Source organism: Cryptomeria japonica, chromosome 1, assembly GCF_030272615.1.
Source record: "Cryptomeria japonica chromosome 1, Sugi_1.0, whole genome shotgun sequence".
Taxonomy (NCBI): Eukaryota; Viridiplantae; Streptophyta; class Pinopsida; order Cupressales; family Cupressaceae; genus Cryptomeria; species Cryptomeria japonica.
This window is the reverse complement of record NC_081405.1, coordinates 659906099-659928500: the sequence shown is the minus strand read 5'-3', so window position 1 is coordinate 659928500 and position 22402 is coordinate 659906099. Positions and strand designations below refer to the sequence as shown.

Below are 22402 nucleotides of genomic sequence, written 5' to 3'. Positions count from 1 at the left end.
ATATTTTCACTATGTTCCAAAGTGTCTAAGGGACAAGGATAGGGGGATGATAGGGGATGCATTTCATGCTGAAATAATTAAGATATCACATTAGTAATTAATTAATCAATCATTAATTACTTGGGTCCCTTATTATTTTATTACACTTGAGCTTATGAGTTATTTTCTATTATTAGATTGAGCTAATTATAAGTATTGTTATCTCATTAGATAAGATGAGGATATGTGTCATGGTCTAATTTAATCCCCATCTAAGTTTAGATCTAGGATTTTATCTTTATGGTTTTATAAGAATTCATTGTAAGCAATCCAATTCGTTTACAAGTTAATCTCAATATCAAACTCCACTTTAGATCAATCTCTCTCAAGTTTGCATAGCATCAATCATGACTTCTTCTCTTTAGATTTGGTAGGTATTTTGGTTGCAACTGATTTCTAGGAGTTTTGGGGTTAGCTATCAACTTCAATATGGTATCAGAGCACCAATTTGTGACTTCATGTCCAATTTCTAAGAGATTTGGTCTTGAGAGAAAAATCTACTCGTCCTAGAGCAAAATGGGCATCATTGTTGGAATTAGAGTGGCCAAAAACCTAAGGATCGACCATTGTTTCGTCAAACTTTAAGCAATTTGTTTTTTGGGGTTATTTTTCAAAGATCACAATATTTGAGGTGACATCTAGCAATCAACAAAAAAGTAGTGCACATTTAATAAAAATTGACCTCGACATTAGATTTGGGAGGCCCAAAAATCCTAGAATTGGCTATCCAAATATAAAAATAGATCAAAAAATCATGATGAATTTGTGAGGGTTTGATGTTTTGTGCAATAAATTTTGTACTATCATATAGACCCGTACAACAATACTCACTATATCACGTCGTACCAAGTTTGTCACTGTTGTACAAGCTACAAATTGTTTTTGCAAAAAAAAGGGTCAAAAGAAAAAAAAAAATTGCAAAATGAGTTCGAAAATTTCAATGGAGGTGACTATTTTTCTTGGAGGTCCATACATGTACACATACAAGTCGTATGCTTCCACAAGCTCCAAAGTGGTGGCATTTTTACCACATCCACAAAATATTCCTTGAGAGCATAAGAATATTCTAGCTAGTCAACCGAGAATTCCGATGATTTGAATCTTGCAAAATATTCTAAAGAATTCTCTCTTTTAAAGAAGCCAATATTTTTTAACAACCCATGCAATATTCTTTGACATATTCATTGACATTAGTATGATGTCAACACTTCTTTGTCCCCTCCCAGACTTAACTTGGCATAAGAGAGTTTTTTTTTTTTTCTTCTTTTGGCCATAACTTAGGCATACAAAGTCAAAATTGGGCAAATGAGATATCATTGGAAATCTAGTTCTAAGCACCTTCCAAATGTGTAGGTCTCATTGTCAAATGTTGTTGGTTCTTGTTATTCTAAATCAAAGTGAGATCTTCATTTTCTATTTTCAAGCTCACAACTTTTTGTCCGTATCTCTAATTTTCACAATTATTGCATCGTTCAAAAGGTGATTCAAAGCTCTTTAAATCGATTCATGCACATTTTCCAAAATTTGCACCAGGTACATTTTATTCAAATTTTTATATTTTCATATTCTGGTCAATTACTTGGATATTTTGGCACCTAGAAAGGATTTGTTTGCATGAGATGATTTCATTCAATCTTCTTTACATGCATTGAGGTTATTGATGATTGTTTATTTTTATGTATCATGGGGTTTTCTATTCATCCTAATATTGTCATCCTTGATGAGGATAGTTATGAATCTTGGCAAAGTGGCATCTTTTACACATCTCAAATGGCTGGATCTTTTACTATATTTGAATGAACTCATACTTGATCTAGCCACACTAGGGGGTACATAATCTTGGGGTATTATTATTGACCATGATGTAGTATTGATTTCTTCCATTTTCGATCGTGACACTATATGTGTTATATTAGACATTAATTATCCCCACACTCTTTAGACTAGACTTTGGAAGATGCATGAAAACCCTCATATCTCTCCATTCGTAGAGGATCTTGTACAATATTGTCTCATTCCCCTTGCACATGCATATTGCATACTCTATGATGATGATGATACTTTAGAGGAGCTTGAGTATACCAGAAATCTTGCATATTTTAATGGATTAGAGGTTTGTTTCCTAACTTCTAATCACATTAAGACCCAATATTTATTAGTTTCTATTCATGATTAGCTTGGTCATAATAGCCATGACCCATATTGATTCAGTCTAGTAGTACATCCATCATCTTCGAGACATAGCTACTTGAGATTTATATCTTCGAAACACATCATCCTTGTCTATGGAGTCTTAGATTGAAGGATTATCTTGAGCCCATTCATCTCCTCTTTGTTGACAACCACATCATCACTATTAGCCCACCATCTTCATCACTTCTAGACATAGCTACTTGGGACGTATCTTGCAAACATATTATCTTTGTTTGTAGAGTCTTAGATTAGAGATTTGAAGGATTATCTTGAGACATTCATCTCCTCTTTCATGATAGCCACTCAGTGTTGTCAATCCATCTTCATCACCCATGAAACTAATTCTACATCAATCTTCATAAGTTTCTGGATTGGCATTTATCGCTTTTTGACATGAATACATTTGATTAGTTTCTAGGGGAACATATCAATTGGATTTGGATTTTTTATTCTTCCATTTTATAAGAATGGCTTCTCATATCACCAGTGAATCTATTTCTTCCTAAGGAGAGAAATGTTGTTTGCAGGTAGTGGATCGTGTTCTATCTTCAAATTTTCATCATTGACACGAGCTACTTCTTTATGGGGATTCACACTCTCATTTTTTCTCTCCTGTGAGGGGGACATCTATTGTACCTGTGTGATAGAAGCGGTCCTTGGGGGGTCACATTGAGTCCTCTTATCCTCCTCCCTAGAAAAATTGTTTCATTTTCTCTCTTTTGGAGAGGAGTTTTTTTTTTCATGTGGTTTTTTCCCTTTTTCTGGTCACGAGAGATTGCTTTTGTTTGTATATAGGTACCTCATTAAGACTTTTAGCCGAAACTCATCCATGCATCCATTCATGTATGGATCCATTCATCATTACGGTTTTTGCTTCTCTCTAGGTCAATCTTAAGAGGGGATGTTGGAGTAATTAGAATATCACCTTAGTAATTAACTAAGCAATGATTAATTACTTGTCCCTTATTATTTAATTACACTTAAGCTAAACTTAGGAGTGTTTTTCTATTATTAGATTGGGATAATTATAGGTCATGTTGTCTCATTACATAGGAGAGTACACTTGTCATGCCCTAATTTAATTCTTGCCTAGGTTTAGATCTAGGGTTTATCTTTATGCTTTTACAAGTATTCATTATAATCAATCCAATTCATTAACAGGTCAATTTTAGATTCCTATTTGGATCAATCTCTCTCAAGGTTGCATAACATCAATCATGACTTCTTTTCTTCAGTTGTGATAGGCATTTTAGTTGTGAGCAATTTTTGGGAGTTGTAAGTTAGCCATCAACTCCAACATTTTTTCAAGATGACAGTTTGAATGTGATTTTTGGGATGACAAAGAGAATGATATATGAAAATTTCAAAATATTTAATATATATAGAAAGAAAGATGTCAATAAAACAACAACAGTACCAACAATAGTTCTTCCAAGCAGGGACCTTACCGCTTGATCACTCTCTTGATGGTCCCAATGATAGTATTGCCTGGACTGTTGTTTGTCGCATGCGAAGGGGGAAATTTTCCCTGCTCCCCCAAACCCCTCCTGGCTTGGGTGTCCCTACCCCTCCTTGAGTTGGGTCTAGGTTGTTGTTGAATTGTAAGGTATTTGTTGTTGTAAAAATGTTATTGATAGTCTCTAACTATGTAAAGGGTCGGCACCCTAGTTATCACCGCTTTATTAATCAAAAACAATATAAACTTAAAAGAGAGTCATCAAATCACTCAAAATCAACAAGAAAATTGTAGCCTTTCCTTAACATGCAATTTTAAAGTATTATATAAAAAATGTTTGAAATGAGTTTCCTGCTCACTATGCTTGTGATTGCGTGTCCTTTTCCTTTTTTTGCGTCATCTACTATCGTTTCTTCTGCTAGTGCGAGGGGACTGGGGGTATCCGTCATGCCCTTGGGTTTTGCTTGTGTCGGTCCACTTGTTGGGATCTCGTTGGTTTTTGATGATGGGGTTGCACTTAGGTTTGGTCCTCTCCCTTCTATTGCTATTGGTTTTGTTCCAGTTGTCCTTCCTCTAGTTGCGGTCTCTGGTGGTGCTCCTCGTGTTGGGGTTGGAGGAGATGTTCCTTTGACTCCTATCCCTATCCATTGAAGTTTTGCCTAGTTTGTTGGGTCCGTTGCTCGTCCTCCTCCCCAAAGGCATTCTTGTCCTCTGTCTTGTGCCCAATCCCCCTCTAGTGGTTTGTGGTCAAGAGGTGGTGGAGAATGAGGTGGTGGAGAATTAAATAATGTAATATAATAATATTATAACTATATAAATGAATAAAATTAATCATGAGATTCATGGTAACAATATTAAAGTATTTTGTTTTTTATTAAAATAAGTAGCAAAACAAGGGCATTGGTCCTGTATACAACAACCCATAGGCGGTATAAAAGAAAGGTAGCAAAACAAGGGTGTTGGTCCTATAAAAGGTCAGGTCGAACAAGCCATTAACAACAAGTTAGAAGACCACTGTTAAAAGGCCTGCCAAACCAACAACACAATAGTAAAAAACTATAAACCTAACTTAGGAGTTGGGAGAATCACTCAAAACTCGACACAAAAGAGTTTGGGAGCAGACTGTTGCTGTTGAACAACACCGAGAGCAAACTCAGATTGTTGTTGCAAAACAACAGAAGGAGCAGACTGTTGCTGCAAAACAAGAGCAATAGAAGTAAAAGCCTCAAGGCCGAAAGAGGCCACACCAGTAGTATCTAGGGGGCCAGCAGAAGCCTTAAAGCATTTTGTTGTCCAAATTTTAGTATTAAGGTTAAAGTAACTCTAAGTCTCAAACTTCAAATTACAACAAACTATGAAACTATGCCTCATTTGAGCTATCAATATCAAAAGAACTATTTGTGCCATTGTCACTCTCTACCTGAAGTGGATCATCCAATGGAATTTTGTTGCACCTCCTAGTCAATCTACCTAACATCTTTTGCATCAACATCCCAACATGTTACTAGAGTTTACCACCACTTAGTAGTCTATCAATCTTGAAGTCTCAAGGCACTATGAACTATAATTAGTTTTTCTATTCGTTTGGAGGTAAGTATTTCCTCTTAATTGAGTGGATGAAGCCATAGATGGGCCAATTGATCTTTGTAGCAGAGGAACTAACAATCTATGCAAGTAAACAATTATTAAGTTTTTTCATCTTTTGTGTGTCCTTCCCATGAAATTTCCAACATCCAATGGGGTTTGTTTGTCAAAAAGTGTCCCTATCCATCCAAGCATATGACTTATGGAATGTAGGACTTTGAAGATAAAAAATTAAAGCCATTGCTTTCAAAGTATAGTTGCCTCCTCAGCGTTATACATTTTTGGAAGGGCTACCATAAGCCCCTTTGTTACTTTGTCATCCTCAAAAGGAAGGACTCAGCCAAGTCTAGGTGCATACCACTTCAAATTAAACACATAAGCAACCATATGAAGAGGGATGTTCATTGTGTTCCACCTCTTTGTAATAATAGGCCTAATATGCTCCTCATAGAATTGCAATTCAAGATCCTTGTCATGATTTGTTTATTTCATTAGATAAAGCATGTTATCAAAAGTCTCATAAATCTCTCCAAGGCTAGGAGACTTTGTATCCACATCCTTGTTTACCCCCACAACAAATGAAATGATAGAGAAAACATATCTACAACCAACATTTAAACTTTAAAAAATAAAATATTATAACATTTAACACAATTATTAATGAAAACAAAAATTTTAAAATAAAAAGTAAAACAAAATACAAACTCAAACTATTTTTTCTTACCTGATATTAGACCACCAAGTGTTATTAAGTACCCTTTCTCTCACCAACTTCCCTTCTATCTTTTATTGAAACCACCTTTTCCACTCTCCACAAACTAGCATGGATTATAGAGCATTCTACACCTCAAAATCCTCTCCAAAAAATAAAATAACTAACATACCTAATCTCAATTGGTTTGAGGAATTCTTTCTTTGAATAAGACTGCAATATTGACTGGTTATAATCTATTTTGCTAGTGTCTTTCAAAGCATTATTCAAAACATGTACACAAAATGGAATCCAAAAATATGTGAGTCTCTCAACTATCAAACTAGCTAACTTTAAAACACGAGTTGAATTTATTTCAAATTGCACAACATTAGAAGAGCCAACCTCCTCTACGACCTCCTTTAAAATGGCAAACTCGTAATTAGTATCCTCACATTTCTCAAAATAATCGATAGCTCTAAGAAAGTATGAACCAATAATGCATGTCACAATAGTATTAATAAGGGGCCAATACCAAATATCAGTTCACCTTTCCATAACAATGGAATAGCGAGTTCTAATCCATATTTGTCTTATCTCCTTCATTAGCATGTTCACCTTTGAATATCGTTTGTCAAGGTGGAGATACACAACCTATCTTCTCCATGGGAAGCATAAGAGGGTCCAACTACCAATCAATCTCTCAAAATAGCTTTGAAATAAGACCTTGCCAAATGAAATAGAATAGCATTGGCATAAAAAAATTAACCACCGAATCAGTAACTTGTGCATGATTTTTGTATATTCATGAATCTAAATCATTAACTTGCACATGATTTTTGTATATTCACAAATCCTACCACAATATCATTTTCACCTGCAATAAAAGTGTTCCTCTTCCCTCTATCACAACTCTCTCCAACTAATATATTGGAATAATCATGTTGATCAGTACATGACTATTTCTTAGTGTGAGTGGTACTATGCCATTTCAAATTCGTATTCCAATGTTATATTTACTCTTACCCAATAGATGATTTCCAACCCTAATATAGCTCCCATGGTAATCAATATTGTAAATATGACATAGCCAATGTCTGTTGCCCCCTATATTTTTACCCTTAATTGACAGTCAAATTGATGACAAATTGAAACGGTGGTCTTTTAAGGTTAAAAGGCCCTTTTGCAATTTTTTGAAGAGAGGGTGAAAGGCATGCAAAATGGTCTTGTGGAGTTTAAGAGAACCTATATTTGGATTTTCAGAATGAGAAGGGTCTATTGATATTTAGTTTTCTTCATTTGCTTCATTGCCCTCATTCATATTGTCATCACTAGCACTATTGTTGGTGCTCAATTTTTAGTGTTTCTTTGTGATAACAAGTTGAAACGAAGACATTTTTTAAAAGTTTGAAATAAAAACTAGTTACAACTTACAAACCCTTTCCAACAAGCTAAAAAAGCTATAAAAAAATGGAATACATTGACACTAATGTATATTCACATTATCAATCTTGAACTCAAACTTCAAACTTGCAATTGTTATTCAAGCTTAATGCTTTGCAAAATGTAATGGAGATGCATCCTAAGTCTCATCCCTCAAGCCCCCTTTTGTAGACCTTGCAACATCGAGTTTGAACCAACAAAACAATGGCACTAAAGACCAATCATAGCAAACATAACAATAAAATGCAAATGAAATATGTTATTTTTGCAAGTTTATGGTGTATAAGGGGTGTGGAAGGCTTTGTTTGACCCCCACGCCCCTTTACAACCCAATAAAATGTTCAAAAGCTCAATGATTTTTTTATTAAAATGAGTCAATTTTCTTTGGATGTTGTGAGGGACACCTGGTTGTCCCCAAACCAATTAGGGAATGTTTAAGATGTCCCCAACCATCTCAAGGATGGCCAAGCATCCTCTTCCCTTTTTTTGTCATATACAAAAACCAAGACACATTTTTGGCCATTTCAAAAAAATTCCAAATAGGGTAGACGACAAGTGGATGTCCCCTAAAATCTTGCCATCATTGAAACACCTTGAGGTACATGGACGAGGGTTCAAGGGTGGGGACATGTCTCTATGTACAGCCTGAGTTGCCTGGTGGTGGAGAGAACTTGTGCTCTTTAAGGCGAGGTCACAAGTTCAAATCTCACAAGGGGGCAAGGTATGTATGCCTCGTTTGTAGTGCAGTTAGGTACCTCCCGCAAGGAGTATGAGGTATGCTCGTAATGCTCTAGCCCATTTGTAGACCCATATACAAATTGCTGGCATCGTGGACTATAAAAGATCCTTTCCTTTCCTTCCCTTTAGTCACTCCATGACATGACAAGATGGCTATTGCATAAGAATTGTTTTTCACCATAAAACAAAAAAATTAATGCTACACATTAGATCTGAACAAGCTGTGTGGTCTAGGTTAAGGATTTCATATTTGTTTTCTCTTTCCATGTTTAGATATGAGTTTAATTGCAAAACAAAATAGATTAAGTGGTTATCTGGGAATTGGACCTTTACCTGGAATCAACTCAACAATAAGGCCCCTTGACCATTCATGACTCTTGAGAATTCCATTTCAAATTCCATCCAACCAAGGCATGGAGACAAGTATGACATAAAAAAAATGGAATTGGCAATATGCTCAAGACAATCATACCGATAAGCATTAAGAAACAAACATAACCAGATATTGAGAAATGAATGAACCAAAAGAAATATATACAATAAATGAGGTGCATTACTTCTATAGTTGTCTTTTCTAATTTCCAAACAGATTGCAGCGACAAACAATTAGTCTGAATGAATATATTACATAGTCAATTTCCAGAAAATGGCAACATGAAGGAACCGTTAATCAGCTTTCAAGACTAAGTAAATGTCTAAACAATTGATTCCATCTCTAATACAAAAACAACGAGTTATGCGACTTCAGAAGTAGCCAACCAATACCAGCAAAACTAAACACCAAAGTCTTCAACAAGCATATCAATCTATAATAGTGCATTTGCGTTGAAACCCAGTTCAAAAACAACTAGAACCTAACAGTCCAAACCTGTAGAATTCAGAATTGTTACTATACTGGTGAAATATATGGAATTGGATACAACAAACAGATATAAGGTATTTATTAATTAGTTGCATGGTTCTCTGCCTTATGTGTCAAAGATATAAATAACTGCTAGCAAATTTTTCCATGCAACAAATCAAAACCCTAACTACCTCATTTGCAAGATCAACTACAGTCAACATTTAACAGAAAAAACTGACAGACATAAGTAGCACCTCCAAAATTTTAACCTATTGATTCCTCTTCTCATAGTACACCCACAAAAATTGGTCTTGGTGCCCTTGGCCTCACACGTCATGCTTCCATGCAAGATCTTTCCCACCATTGCCTTCCAATGCCATTGCCAATGAATAAAAAAGTAGGGTTTGAGTCTTGACAATAATTTTTTTTTTAAATAAAAGAAAAATTCTGTACTAGCTTGAACGGTTGGGAAATTGGGGGGAGGGGAAATGGGCAACACAACATGAACGTTTTCTGCATTTACTTTTAAAATTTCAAAACAAAACTATGTTACCCCGAGTTTCCAGGACAGGGACAGAAAGGGATGGGGGTATGCGTTTCCGGGACGGTGATTTTTTTGTCAATTTTGGGGACGGCTAGGGGACGGCAAAGGGGACGCCTATATAAAAATAGGGAAAATTAAAATATATAGGGAAACTTAAAATATTCATACTAAAACATGGATAAAATATACATGTATACATTATAGACCCTTAACATATAAGAACCAGCAGAGTTCTTATGGCAAATTTGTGTTAAATTGAGAGTCAAAGTCAAATTGCTTATAGAATTCATTGTCAAAATTCACTGTCTATATGCAGAATTTATGGGGACGTCACCTAGGAGTCCCATGTCCCCGGGACGTTCCCGGGGCAGGGATGCCTGAAAAAAATACTGGGGATGCATCCCCGGGTAACATAGAAAATAAATGAAGAGGAAAAAATAGAGTAGAACAAAAGACACGTAGTTTTGTCAAATGCACTCCAATTTGACCTTCAAACCCAACCTTCAAACACTTTCCAATCCATCTACTCAATTTGCACCTGTTGCAGACAAAATGAGCAAAAAACTGAAACAAAATATTTTTTTGAAACCCAGAATTTTTGTTTTTTTGTGCAGGCAAGTCATGGCACAGAACTTGCAACCCCAATTGGAAAACTCATTAGATTTGAACCGTGAAACTAATGCATAGCTTGCAAGTTCTTGGCCTTGACTCAGTGCACAAGTTGTGCAGTTCAGTCTGACTTATGAGCCCACATTCAGCTTCTGTTTCAGACTCATGAGTCTGTGCGAGTTTTCCATCACTGCCAAGAACCTTCAAACACTCTCCGTTCATACCTGTCTACTCTCCGTTCATCTCTGTCTACTCGATTTGCACTTGTTGACCAAATGAACATAAGTATGAAATGAATTTTTTTTTAAAACCCAGTTTTATCATTTTTTGGCACCAGCAAGTCATGGCACAGGACTCATAAGCCCAATCAGAAAACTTGCTAGTTTTGAGCAGTGAAACTCATGGAGAACTCACAAGTACTTGGACTTGAGTTCAGCTTCCGACTCATGAGCCCACATTCAGCTTCCAACTCATGAGCCTGCACAAATTTTCCATATCTTTCAAGAACAACATATATTTTTGGCTGATAATGGGAATAGGGGGCACAAAATTGTGTTCATTATACGCCGTCAAGTTTACACAAACTTTTCAAGCTTTGCTTAACAATTGCCATAATTTGGAATTTTCTTTTACTCTGTAGCAGTTTCCAGTTGTTCTATCATGTTCGCCTAGCACATGAATTAATAGAGCCAAAATCTGTACCTGTATTTATGTCCATCACCAAACAGTATTCAATTACCACTGCTAGTTTGAATACACAAGAAGATGCAGTTGGATAAAAACATCATTTCCATTAGCGTTTATTCACTGGAGACAAATGTAAATTTCTATATTAAGAATTCCCTCATCTCATTTGTGAACAGAGATGACTTTTTCTCTTTTGCTTTCCTTTCCTTGCCTACCTTTCTCCATTTATTAGCAGAAAAGCTGGAATAAGAATGTTATTATTTATGATATTGCTATCAGGATTCAACTGTGTGGTTTTCGAGTCAAACTCATTGACTCATGTTTCACGAGTAGTGGTTCACAAGAACCCATCTCTCATGAGAATGAATGGTCCACTTAGCACTCATTGCATCTAGGTGATTATTTTACGTGCATTTAGCTAGCATCGTCTGTCCATTTAAATATGATCCCTTGCTTGAGTCAACGATGAATCAACCACTTTTCATCATCTGCTAGTTGTTTTTCTGAGGCAAATTACTCCCAAGAAGTAGCCACAACTCAACATCATTTTGGTGATGATTCTCTGTTTAAAGGAATAAAAAGTGCTTGACAAAGATTGGATAGGAAAAACATTTCACCGCATGATACACTCATGATGAATAAACAAATTATCCTGCTTAGAGGATCCTCAACTAAGCATCTTTAGTTGTAGATCAAATCTAACAAGCTCTCCACATATTTCTCTGTTACATACAAGTAGAATGCGTAAGGTAAGATGCCAACAACGTTTTCTCATGAACCAACGAAAATATTGAATATTGGATCTTTTCTCAAAATAAAAAATAGCCTTACATCAGGAACTTCCCAAATAACAGATGAAACACAAAACATGATAAAAAGGGAAGATGCATTAATTTTTTTTATTATTAATTGTTATTACGTATAATTAAATCAAGTCTCCGAGGATCTAGATATTCAACAAGTAGTTCTCGATCCTTGTCCTATCAAAATTGTTTAGAGAAACTGCTCTGTGATGTATCTGAATTCTTGATTAAGTTATCTGTTTAAAGATGTACAAAAATGTGATCGTACACAAAGACCTGGCATGTCATTTTTCCATGCAAGTTGCTCTATAAATGCAGAAGGTGAAAAAACGAAGATCTTATAGTGTACTAATATAAACTGAAAATCAGTTTCATCTAAAATGCTCCACAGCCCTGGAACAAATCAACATGGTCTTTATCAGACATGTCATATTAATTCTAAAACGTTAGACTCTGAAATTTGTATCTAGTATAGGACAAGACTTTATGTTTTCAATTTTATCTACAAAATATGTCCCCCAAAAAAAAAGACATCTTCCTTCAGAAGTCTCTGCTAATACATGCATACAAGGATTGTTAGTATATTGAATGTTAGATAGGTGTTAGAAGATACAAGGACAATACATTTTTCAAATTAAAAAACAAAGAAAATGCTATATCATGATGATATTCACATTTGAAATTTCCAAAATTGCACAGTTTCTTTACTCACCATCAGCCACTGTCAAATTTGGGCATCCAGTAACTCCCCGAAAAAATAGTAACAGCCCTCTCATTCAAGATCTGCAAGGCTTTGCCAATTTCTCCATAAAAGAACAGTTAAATTATTTCTGTTCAAACTCAAGTTACAAGCATTAGTCTTCCACCATGAACCTTCAACCATTTAAACTAATTAAGTTAATAGGTACATTTCAACAGCAAGGTGACTATTTCATTCCAATAAGCTTCACTCCACTTTTCAATAAATCCCAGGAAAAGCATTTAATGGCTCATTCCAATAGCACACTCTTGGCAAAAAGTATTTTGCATATTACCATAAATCAAGTCCATGGATTTGGATTTTACAACCATTCATATTGAAGAAGTATAAAGTCATCAAGCCATTAATGGGCCCTTGGTCTACTGGTGAAGCTGAATGATTCGGAATGAGACCACCAAGGATCAAAGTCTCGGTGAGTGCAAGGCCCTAACATCATAAGGAATGAGGCTGGAATTGTGTCCCGGGCAACTTTGGCAAAACGGATACCCTTCAGTCCTTGTCTCTCAGCCAAAGAGATTTCAGCCTATTTGGGTTGATATAAAAAACCTCCAACAACAACAACCAAAAAATTGTATGCATTTGGAGTCAAACTAAGGACCTGTCAATTTAATCTGATCTCAAAGCAGCCTAAAACAAAGTTAGTGTTTTGATCTCTAGACATTACCTTCAGGAATCCTAACGAAATTGGCTTATGCACATTTGAATTGAGTATTGCCCACCCTTAAACAATTACTAGAAGGAAATTACAAATTTTATTGCCAGCACTCTGGCATTAAAACAAGAACAGGTTTTTACAAATCAATGAGGTAGGTTGCAAGTTGCAACGAAAGAATGGATACATGTCACTATTGACCTTGACTTCAAGATTAAATTCCTCAGAAATGAATGACACATAAATATCACATCCAAGTTGGAAAATCACAGGCAAGGGGGCATAGATGACTCGTTCTTAGATGACAAACCTTGCACACGTCAAGGTTTGAATACTATAGTCTTGAAAGATGCTCTAAATGATTCTGACATGTCGGGTTGAAACTCAAACTACCAGATTTATCAGTATCAGGTTTTAACTGCAGATTGTTCCCATCAATATAACTTGATTCATCTGACATCTTTTTAGTCTTGCCACCCACAAAATTGAGTCCAGAACATATAAAAGCTAGAGACTGCAACCATGGAACCAGAATTGGCTTCCTTGTAACATCATCAGAACATGCAACAAGATCATGGGCATCCCCAAGTGCTACGTTTTGAGCATTTTTTGGCAACCCACCAATCAGCTGGGCCAGAAGTTTCAATAAATCAGGAAGCACCTGTCATAACATATTCAGTCAGCAAGTACATAAGTAGTATAATGCACACATTAAGTATACAAGAAAAAGCCTATAACAAACTATACTGCCATACATTTATTATGACACAGAATAAAAGTTACATCTCAAAGGACAATCATTTCTCCATTAAATAAACATATCACAGGGCTAGGTACAGCAAACATGGTCAGGGTATCAAATTCACAAGTTAAGGTAATTCCATGTACCTGTATATCAACCAAAAGGATGAGATTCAGCAGAAGTGCTTGCAAATTTTTGAGAGCCTCTGTCTCTCCCTCAACTTCAGCTCCTTGGTTCATGCTAGACACAAAATGGGAATTATATAGACTGTTCAACTTCTCCACTAGGCCATTTATACAATATAATACTGCTGGACTTCCAGCAGGGAGATGTCGCACCAAAGCTCCCACTGCTGAACTTAAAGCTTTAAATGGAGTCAGACATGGGTATGCCTGCACAATAGTAATGGACCTCTTACAAACCGAGATTTGAAAGAACAAACATATGTCGCACTATTTATTAAACAATATCCCCCAATAATTATTCTGCCCTTTCCACAAAAGATTCAATTGAGCTAAGAAATAAGTTGCACTTCTCAAGTGGAGTACCTCCAAAGCTGTTTGTACATAATACACTACAAGTTGCTCCTTTAATGATATTGCATCATCTTTGTCAACATTAGATGAATCCAATCCCAGATTGCTAGCTTGAATAAATGCAACAAAGACTGAATGGGATCCCTGTACGACATTTTTGTCTGGATGTTGCATGTATCTAAAATCTTGTAGCTAAGGAAAAATACAAATGTAAAATGACTCTCCTTTTAAAACTTAAAAAGTAAAATAATATTAAGAATGTCCACATCCCTAAAACAAAAGCCACACTACAATCCAACAAAGTTTAGAAAAGTAACTTATGGAATTATAAAAGGATACAAAAACATTAATGGAGCTACTTCCAATTGGAATAGCGCACCAGAAATCTTCTCCATACAAGCTGGTAAGATACGGAGGTAAAAGAATATACGTGCAGTCTGTAACTCATCCTTATACCAATGGAACTCAGAAGAGAGCAAGTTTGAGGCACCTTTAACAAAGAAAAATTAACAGCAGTGAGGCAGAAACATGGCAAAAATAATAACTTCTGACAATACTATTCCTGAACTGTCATTATTAAATAAGAACCAGAATAGTATGGATACACAGTACATGTACTTGGGTATCTGTGGATAGGAATATGCCTGTGTATTGGGTATATGAGTCTAAATATACCTTTTGTATATTGGCATACCTCTATATGTTTGAAGCACAACCCTTTAGTTGAGAAATGTCCCCATGCTGGAGGAGCAGCCATACAGCGGCCCCCAGCCTTCCAAGAATAGCACCAAGACTGAAGTACAGGAATACTTTGTTTCTATGATTATGAGTAGATTAGCTTGATGCCTTGATGATGATATGATGTGGAGTGTGTTGTGTTGTGTGGTGAACTTCAGTATGATTCTCAGAAACGCATGGAATGAGAAACTTAAGAAAACCCAAACTTCTGCCTAATGAAGTTTAATATGCAAAGTTAAGAAAAATATTACAGAAGTTGGAAGTACTCTAACAAAACTTTAACAATGCTAAGCCATGAAACTATGGAAATGGAGACGGTCTACACAAACAAAAAAACAGAGGCTCATAAACAAAAATATCTGAACTGATAAACCTATGAAACTATGCTAATGAGTTTAAGAAATGAAACTTTAAATGGTTTAAAAAGGAATAAAAGAAAAGACTGCAATCAAAAGCCCGACAAAAAGATTGCTGAACTTTAAATGTACGATACACCTTGATTTCTAGATTATTCTTGTTTGTTTGTGGAATTGCCATGTTTAACAAGAGCCTTTCAAAGTAAGCTTTTTGCAAACTTGTAACCTCCCAGTCTGACAGAGCAAGATCTGGTTACAGCCTCTAGTCCTATTAGGATTGGCCTTTGCTGTTTCCTTTTAATAAAGTACCGATTTTATTATATTATCACAGAAAAAAATCTGAACTAGCAAACCTATGCAGCAATACTAATAAGTTTGAGAAATTTAACATAGAATGATAAGAAAAGAAAGTAAAAAGAGAGACGGCAATCAAGCCCAACCAAACAATACACTAAACCTTCAATGTATGAGACCTCTAACCTTGATTCGTCGATTCCTCTTGCTTGTTTGTGGAAATACCATGTTGAACAAGAGCCTTTCAAAGTAAGCTTTTTGCAAACTTTCAGCTTCCCTCTGTATGTCTAACCAAGCAAGGTCTGATTGCTGCCTCTAGTCCTATTAGTTAGGATTGGCCTTTGCTATTTCCTTTCATAAACTGGTATAAAATATTAGTTTTAATACTTACTCACGGAAAACTATACAACTAGTTCATGACAACCTGAGATGCATCTCTAAATAAAAACCTATCAGTCTACCAGATTATAACAGAACTTTCAAGTTTCAAAAACTTAAAGATCTGAATAGATCAATACAAGAATTTACCTGGGTCTCAAAAACCACCGAGCATTAACCAACTAGCTTCTACTAATTTTAAATATTTCTATCAAATTACTTACCAGTTTCTAAGGAGCCAATCTACGGACATGCTAAAAATAAATTTTTTGACTTCAAAAGTTTATCATCAAAAGCATAAAACAGCGTCAGGGAACACACGACCATCAACTATATCTCCCCAAAACAAGACAGGAGATAGCTACATCTTGGGAAGCTGATGCATCATTAACTCGGGTCTGAACTTGTGATCCAGTTCCTGGAATTGTAAACCAGTGGCTGTCCACATCTCCCACATTTTTTATCCTCAGGTCACACCCTTAAATAAATCTCTGCATAATTATAATGTCCCCTTTGTGAAATAGAATTTAATAATAAATTATAATAAAAAATAAAAAATATTAAAAAATAAAAAATAAGTATTAATATAACTACTATTTAAATAAGTTTAATGAATGCTTAATTAATGTCTTTCCGATGTCATTTATGGTGAACACCAGGCTTATCGTATGTTATTCAATTTGTACCTTCATAGGGTTGTCATTGCATTTCGATACTATCCATGATTCCTTGCTATGTATGGGGTCTGTGAGGTGTATTCATATCTCATATTTTCATGGTTGTTCATAAGAGAACACATCTTATACTTCTCTGCATACCTGCTGCTACTGTCCTAACAGGCTTGTGAACAACATTTTATACTCTTCATTACTTCTTGGCCTTTTCCTAGCTTTCAGATTCTGGTGCACCAGGACTAGGAGCATTTGGAAATCAGGAGCCCTACTCATTCTTCTTGAAGGTTGACATGTTCTTATTAGTGATGGAGATTTTAATCCTAAAAAATTTTGATGAAAAATTTCTTACATCTAGGCAGCATTATAGTAAAGAATGGAACATATTCATCTTCAGATGTATTTCAGTTGCATCTCTACAATGAACAGAAGAGTTCAAAGATTCATAAACAGAGAAATGTATTTTAGAGATTGCCTTTATGATCTTTATCTACTATGGTGGGAATTTGCAAGTCCTTTTTTTAAACCTTTATGCTGACTACTGGCGTGTTCTAATAATTGTAATTGTTTTTAAAGGGTTTTGTCACATCAGAGAACTTGCCTAAAAACATACTGTTGAATGGGTACCGATATAGTATATGTTGAAGGCTTGTAGTTTCTCAAGTTGTAACAACTGTAAGTGTAACATATTGTCATATACAAGTCCTAGACTTTCAGTGATATTGTGTTTGGACAAAGTTACAAGGGTCACACATTAGATGTATCACTTGCCTTGGCTTGGAAATATCATCTCTTTTGTCAAAAGACTGGGCAGTGTGGCTGTTTAATCTGTGTGCAGTTTCAGATAAGCTACAGATGCAGATATATGTGTCTCAGTAAGAATTTTGCTATGAAAATGTGCAAGTTTGAGGGTTGATAAGACCAAGATGATGGAGGACTTCCTATGCTGAATATCCTTATAACTATAAAGGAAAATATTTTGGTTCTCTTGGTTTTCATTTTAACATAACACTACTATTTATGAACTGAGTTTATTTATTTATTTTCCCTGCAGGCTGGCAGGATCCTTGCTCTGATACCAATTGTAATGTTCCTTATTCGGATAGTAATTGAAGGGCTCTCACTATCCATCAATTACTTGCTTTTCTGAGCTATTCATGTGCTCCTTTTTGGGGTGCCATCTGTCAGTTTGGACAGTTGCTAATTTTGGTTTTCTTTCTCCTTTTTGAGGGTGGTTTTTGGTCTTTTTGGTTTAGCAGATACAGAGGGTGTGAGGACTACTTTTTTTTTCTGGGAATGTGTTTAAGCTGCAGACTTTGGAAGTTACAGAATTTTTGGATTTTAAATTATAAAAGATTTCTCAAGCTTTGTTATCTATGTGTTCTTCATGGTTTCTTCTTATGTGATTAGATAATAATGATTATGGAATCTATTTTATATTTAATTGTTTGATTAGGCGGTATAGTTATTTGTTCTCACTTTAGCACTAGGTGTGCGATGGGGATTTTATTCAGGAGCTAAACAGTGTTACTTTTGGAGAGTTGCATGCAAAGGACAGAGGTCTAATCTGCATCAGCTTTTTGTATCAAAGCAATCCATGATGGCCCAAAGGGGCATCCATGTCAATTGGGGGAGAAGGGGTAGGAGGAATGCAGGCCCTCAAAGGAATATTGGTGAATTGCTTCGAAGAGTAAAGAGACCCTTCAGGCAAGATTAAAATTGGATGAGTCTGTAATGTCCCCTTCCTAATTTGCCCTAAAATCACAATTGCAACAAATTAGGGTTAGGGTTACATCTTATCAAATAGTTATTTCTTTGATAATGCGATCCTGAATTTGAATCCAGCAATCACAACATGATATATATATATATATACTTAATCGTTAGGGTTGGGCAAGTCGATCATAATCATATATTACTAAGCACATTAGAGCTTGAGGAAGAGACATGATGGGTCCGCCCAAAGCCATTTCTACACCAAGCCCAAGGGGATGTCAGCCATAGCCCTCTTGCTTGCTAGGCGGATTGTACCTTCTTTCCCCATCAGGTTTCATCTCCCTACAAACAGTTGCCATCTTGTGGAGTCGGGGGGAGGTTGTGAGGGGGTCACTTGACACTGTAAATGCCCTCTTTGTCCTAGGCCGCAATGGTCCTTCTAGGATGGCCTACTTACAAGCCCACTCCACACACACACACACATTTAATGAAATAATTAATAAGAATAAAAATATAATATATTCACCGCAAAATGTTAGCCTTGGTAACAGTAAGCTGAGATACTTAGAAATCTACTACAGTTTGAGTGATTGACTGGTTTTGCCTCTTCCTTGATTGCTGAGCAATTCTGATAGAACTAATTCCTTTGATGTTCGATTTGATATTTTATCTGCTGGTGTCTTGTGTCTTCTGATTTACTGAAGAGGGTTCTATAATTGTGATAACTGTTGATGCTCCAGTCTGATTATCATTTGAAGATCCGATCTGTTTGATGATTCCCTAAGGATTCTATTATTGGAGATGATTGAATGATTTCTGATCCGTGATTTTCTGCCTTTGTTCCTTGGGGTCGTCTTCCCTAATACCTTTAGTAGTTTTCTAATCGCTTGGGCTTTTAAGACAATTTCCAGATAGGATCATGACATGTTGATTTTAATTAGGGAATGGCAGATTCCAATTGCCTTGGGCAACATTGGAATCTGCCCAAAGGGCTGGCCCCTTTCCTAAAACGTGTAGGGCAGGGCCCTATACCTCACGACAACTTAAACCTCACACCACACACTCAAGGTGTCGATAAATAGGGCCAACCCTATTCACAAGGCAATTTGCTAAAAGGGAAAATAATAATTAAAGATAATTATAAGGAAAAGCCGACCTATCTAAAGGCTTCGCTCCACATATAAATAAATGTCAAACCTCACATTGTTATTCACTCATCATCTCTCCATGCGAAATATACCTCTATTAACTGCGAAGGTTAAAGAAGCTAATACATCCATACTTCGGCACACTACAGCAGAGCATCTCTATGTTTGGCGAAGCATATTCAGAAATCAGTGAATCATCATTAGGAGTCAGCGAACTTTAGTGGATGCACAGCGAATTCCTTGAAAGCACAGCAAACCCTCTTAAAGGTCTGCGATTTAGGTTAAAGGGGCAGCAAACATCAACCAAGTGGCAGCAACCATCATCCACGTGACAACAAGCTAATCTTGAAGGCAACTACCTCAATTTGCCATCCTTCTTGTGACAGCAACATCTGCATCTTCAAGTACTTGAGATAAATGTTGTAATGATTAGATGACTATAATCCATAATCAGATCTGAGGATCTTTTCTGGCTAGGTTTTTCCTCCTAGGAGGTTTTCCCAGGGTAACCGTGTCTTGTTCTCATTTTGTTCATTTCTATGTTGTCACTAATCTCTAATTCTTTCAGCTAATCAAACTAATTAGAAACTAAATATAAATTTTGAGTTTATATCAATCTGAAAGTGTTAAAGTTAACACGGTATCAAAGCTATAGGCTGGATCAACTTTCAAATTTCAGAATTTAGTACTCCTTTATTTCCAGATTGTTGTATCATTCACAGGTTAGGTCAATGGGGCTAAAAGTTGAAGATAAGCTTGATGGGAATCTCAATTTTACTGCATGGAAGGTTCGAATCAAGTTGGCCCTAGAGGAAAAAGATCTTCTTCAATTCATAGAAGCGAAAGAGCTAACTGAACCTACGGATGCAGCTGAGCCAAAACAATTCAAAAGGGATGCTGTCAAGGCCAGAAAGATTCTCATTGATTCAGTTAAAGACCACCTAATCACCTCTATTGCCTCATTCACTACTGCAAGGGAAATGTTCAGCCATCTACAAGGTACATATGAAATTAACAATCTCAGTAGGGCAATTACTTTAAGACAGCAACTACTTAATATCAAAATGGCAAAAGAAGATTCTGTTATTTCCTACTTTATGAGAATTTCAGAACTAAAGAATCAGCTAGGTTTAATTGGACATAACATGGAAGACAAAGACCTTGTCATGATTGCTCTAAATGGTTTACCCCACTCATGGGAGTCCTTTATTCAAACCATAAGTGGTAGAACTGAGCTACCTACCCTTGATCGCCTTAAGAATGATTGCATTCAAGAAGAGTCTCACCTGATCACAAGAGGGCAAACCAAAAGTCCTCATGTAGATGACCAACACATGCTTGCTGCCCAATGCAAGAAAGGAGGAAATTGGAAGAAGCATTATCCAAAGAGAAATAGGGAATTCAGACCATCTAGCTCTCAGCACCCTTGGAAGAAACCAAGAGATATATCTCGTGTTCGATGTTTCAGATGTGACAAATTTGGTCACTATGCTAAAGAATGTCAGAATGATACTACTCAAAGAGAAGCCACCCTAAATGAAGTCTCAGAACAAAATGATAACTTCTTATTCATCTCTCCCCTGTCAAGCAGCATACCTACAGACTGTAATACGTGGCCGATTGGCAGTGGTGCTTCCAGACACATCACAGGCTACCGTGATTAGCTTTCAGACTTAGAAGAAAAGGATTTCAGCCTCCACGTGGTAATTGGTGATGATACTCAACATTCGGTAAGAGGTTCTGGCACAACTTTAAATTTAGACTCTGGTATTTCACTTCACCTTAGTGACATCTTGTCCTTGTCAAGCAGCATACCTACAGACTGTAATACGTGGCTGATTGGCAGTGGTGCTTCCAGACACATCACAGGCTACCGTGATCAGCTTTTAGACTTGGAAGAAAAGGATTTCAGCCTCCACGTGGTAATTGGTGATGATGCTCAATATTCGGTAAGAGGTTCTGGCACAACTTCTTTAAATTTAGACTCTGGTATTTCACTTCACCTTAGTGACATCTTGTTTGTTCCTGGAATTAAAAGAAACTTAATTTCCATTTCTGCTCTAGAAAATAAAGGTTATCAAATTGCATTTTCTGAGGGAAAAGTACTTGCTTGGCCTAAGAAATCTTGTTTTAAATCTCCTCGTGTAATCGGTAATAGATATGATAGTCTTTAGAAGCTCTCTACTAACCCTGTTCAAGCCCTCATTAATGAAGCCACTGAATCCTGTGAGCTATGGCATAGAAGACTTGGACACTTACACTATCAAGCTCTTCCCTCTCTTGAAAAGTTAGTCAAAGGTATGCCTAAACTCAGTCAAATTCATGATAATACTTGCAAAGGTTGTGCTATAGGTAAAAATGTTAAAAGTCATTTTCATAAAAGTGAAAATAGAGCTAAAGATAAACTAGAACTTGTTCACTCTGATTTATGTGGTCCTATGTCTATAGCATCTCCTAGTGGATTTCTTTATTACGTAATCTTCATAGATGATTTCTCTAGGAAAACTTGGATCTACTTCTTGAAATCTAAAGAATCTGATGAAGTATTAAGTAAATTTAAAGAGTTTAAGGCATTAACTGAAAACTCCTTTGGTAAAAGAATTAAATGTTTAAGATCTGACAATGGAGGCGAATACACCTCCGGTAGCCTTTATGATTTTTGTGTTGAGTCAGGAATTAAGAGGGAGTTTTGTGTTCCATACAATCCTCAGCAAAATGGAATTGCTAAAAGAAAGAATAGGACTATTGTTGAGGCTGCAAAGGCTATGATTCATGATCAA

At 36.1% G+C, this 22402-nt stretch overlaps 1 protein-coding gene across 2 annotated transcripts in view; it reads right to left on the bottom strand.

Annotated features, from left to right (window-relative positions):
- Positions 1–12265: 12265 nt before the first annotated feature.
- LOC131050419 (uncharacterized) overlaps positions 12266–22402 on the bottom strand; it is a 30757-nt gene continuing 20620 nt past the window's right edge. For both annotated transcript variants that reach the window (XM_057984590.2, XM_057984591.2), the window contains exons 2-5: positions 14661–14811; positions 14334–14499; positions 13932–14177; positions 12266–13704 (exon numbers count right to left, since the gene is read on the bottom strand). In XM_057984590.2, coding sequence (XP_057840573.2) covers positions 13378–13704; positions 13932–14177; positions 14334–14499; positions 14661–14811 — 890 coding nt within the window. In that variant the 3' untranslated portion in view covers positions 12266–13377. The remainder of the gene's footprint in view (positions 13705–13931; positions 14178–14333; positions 14500–14660; positions 14812–22402) is intronic.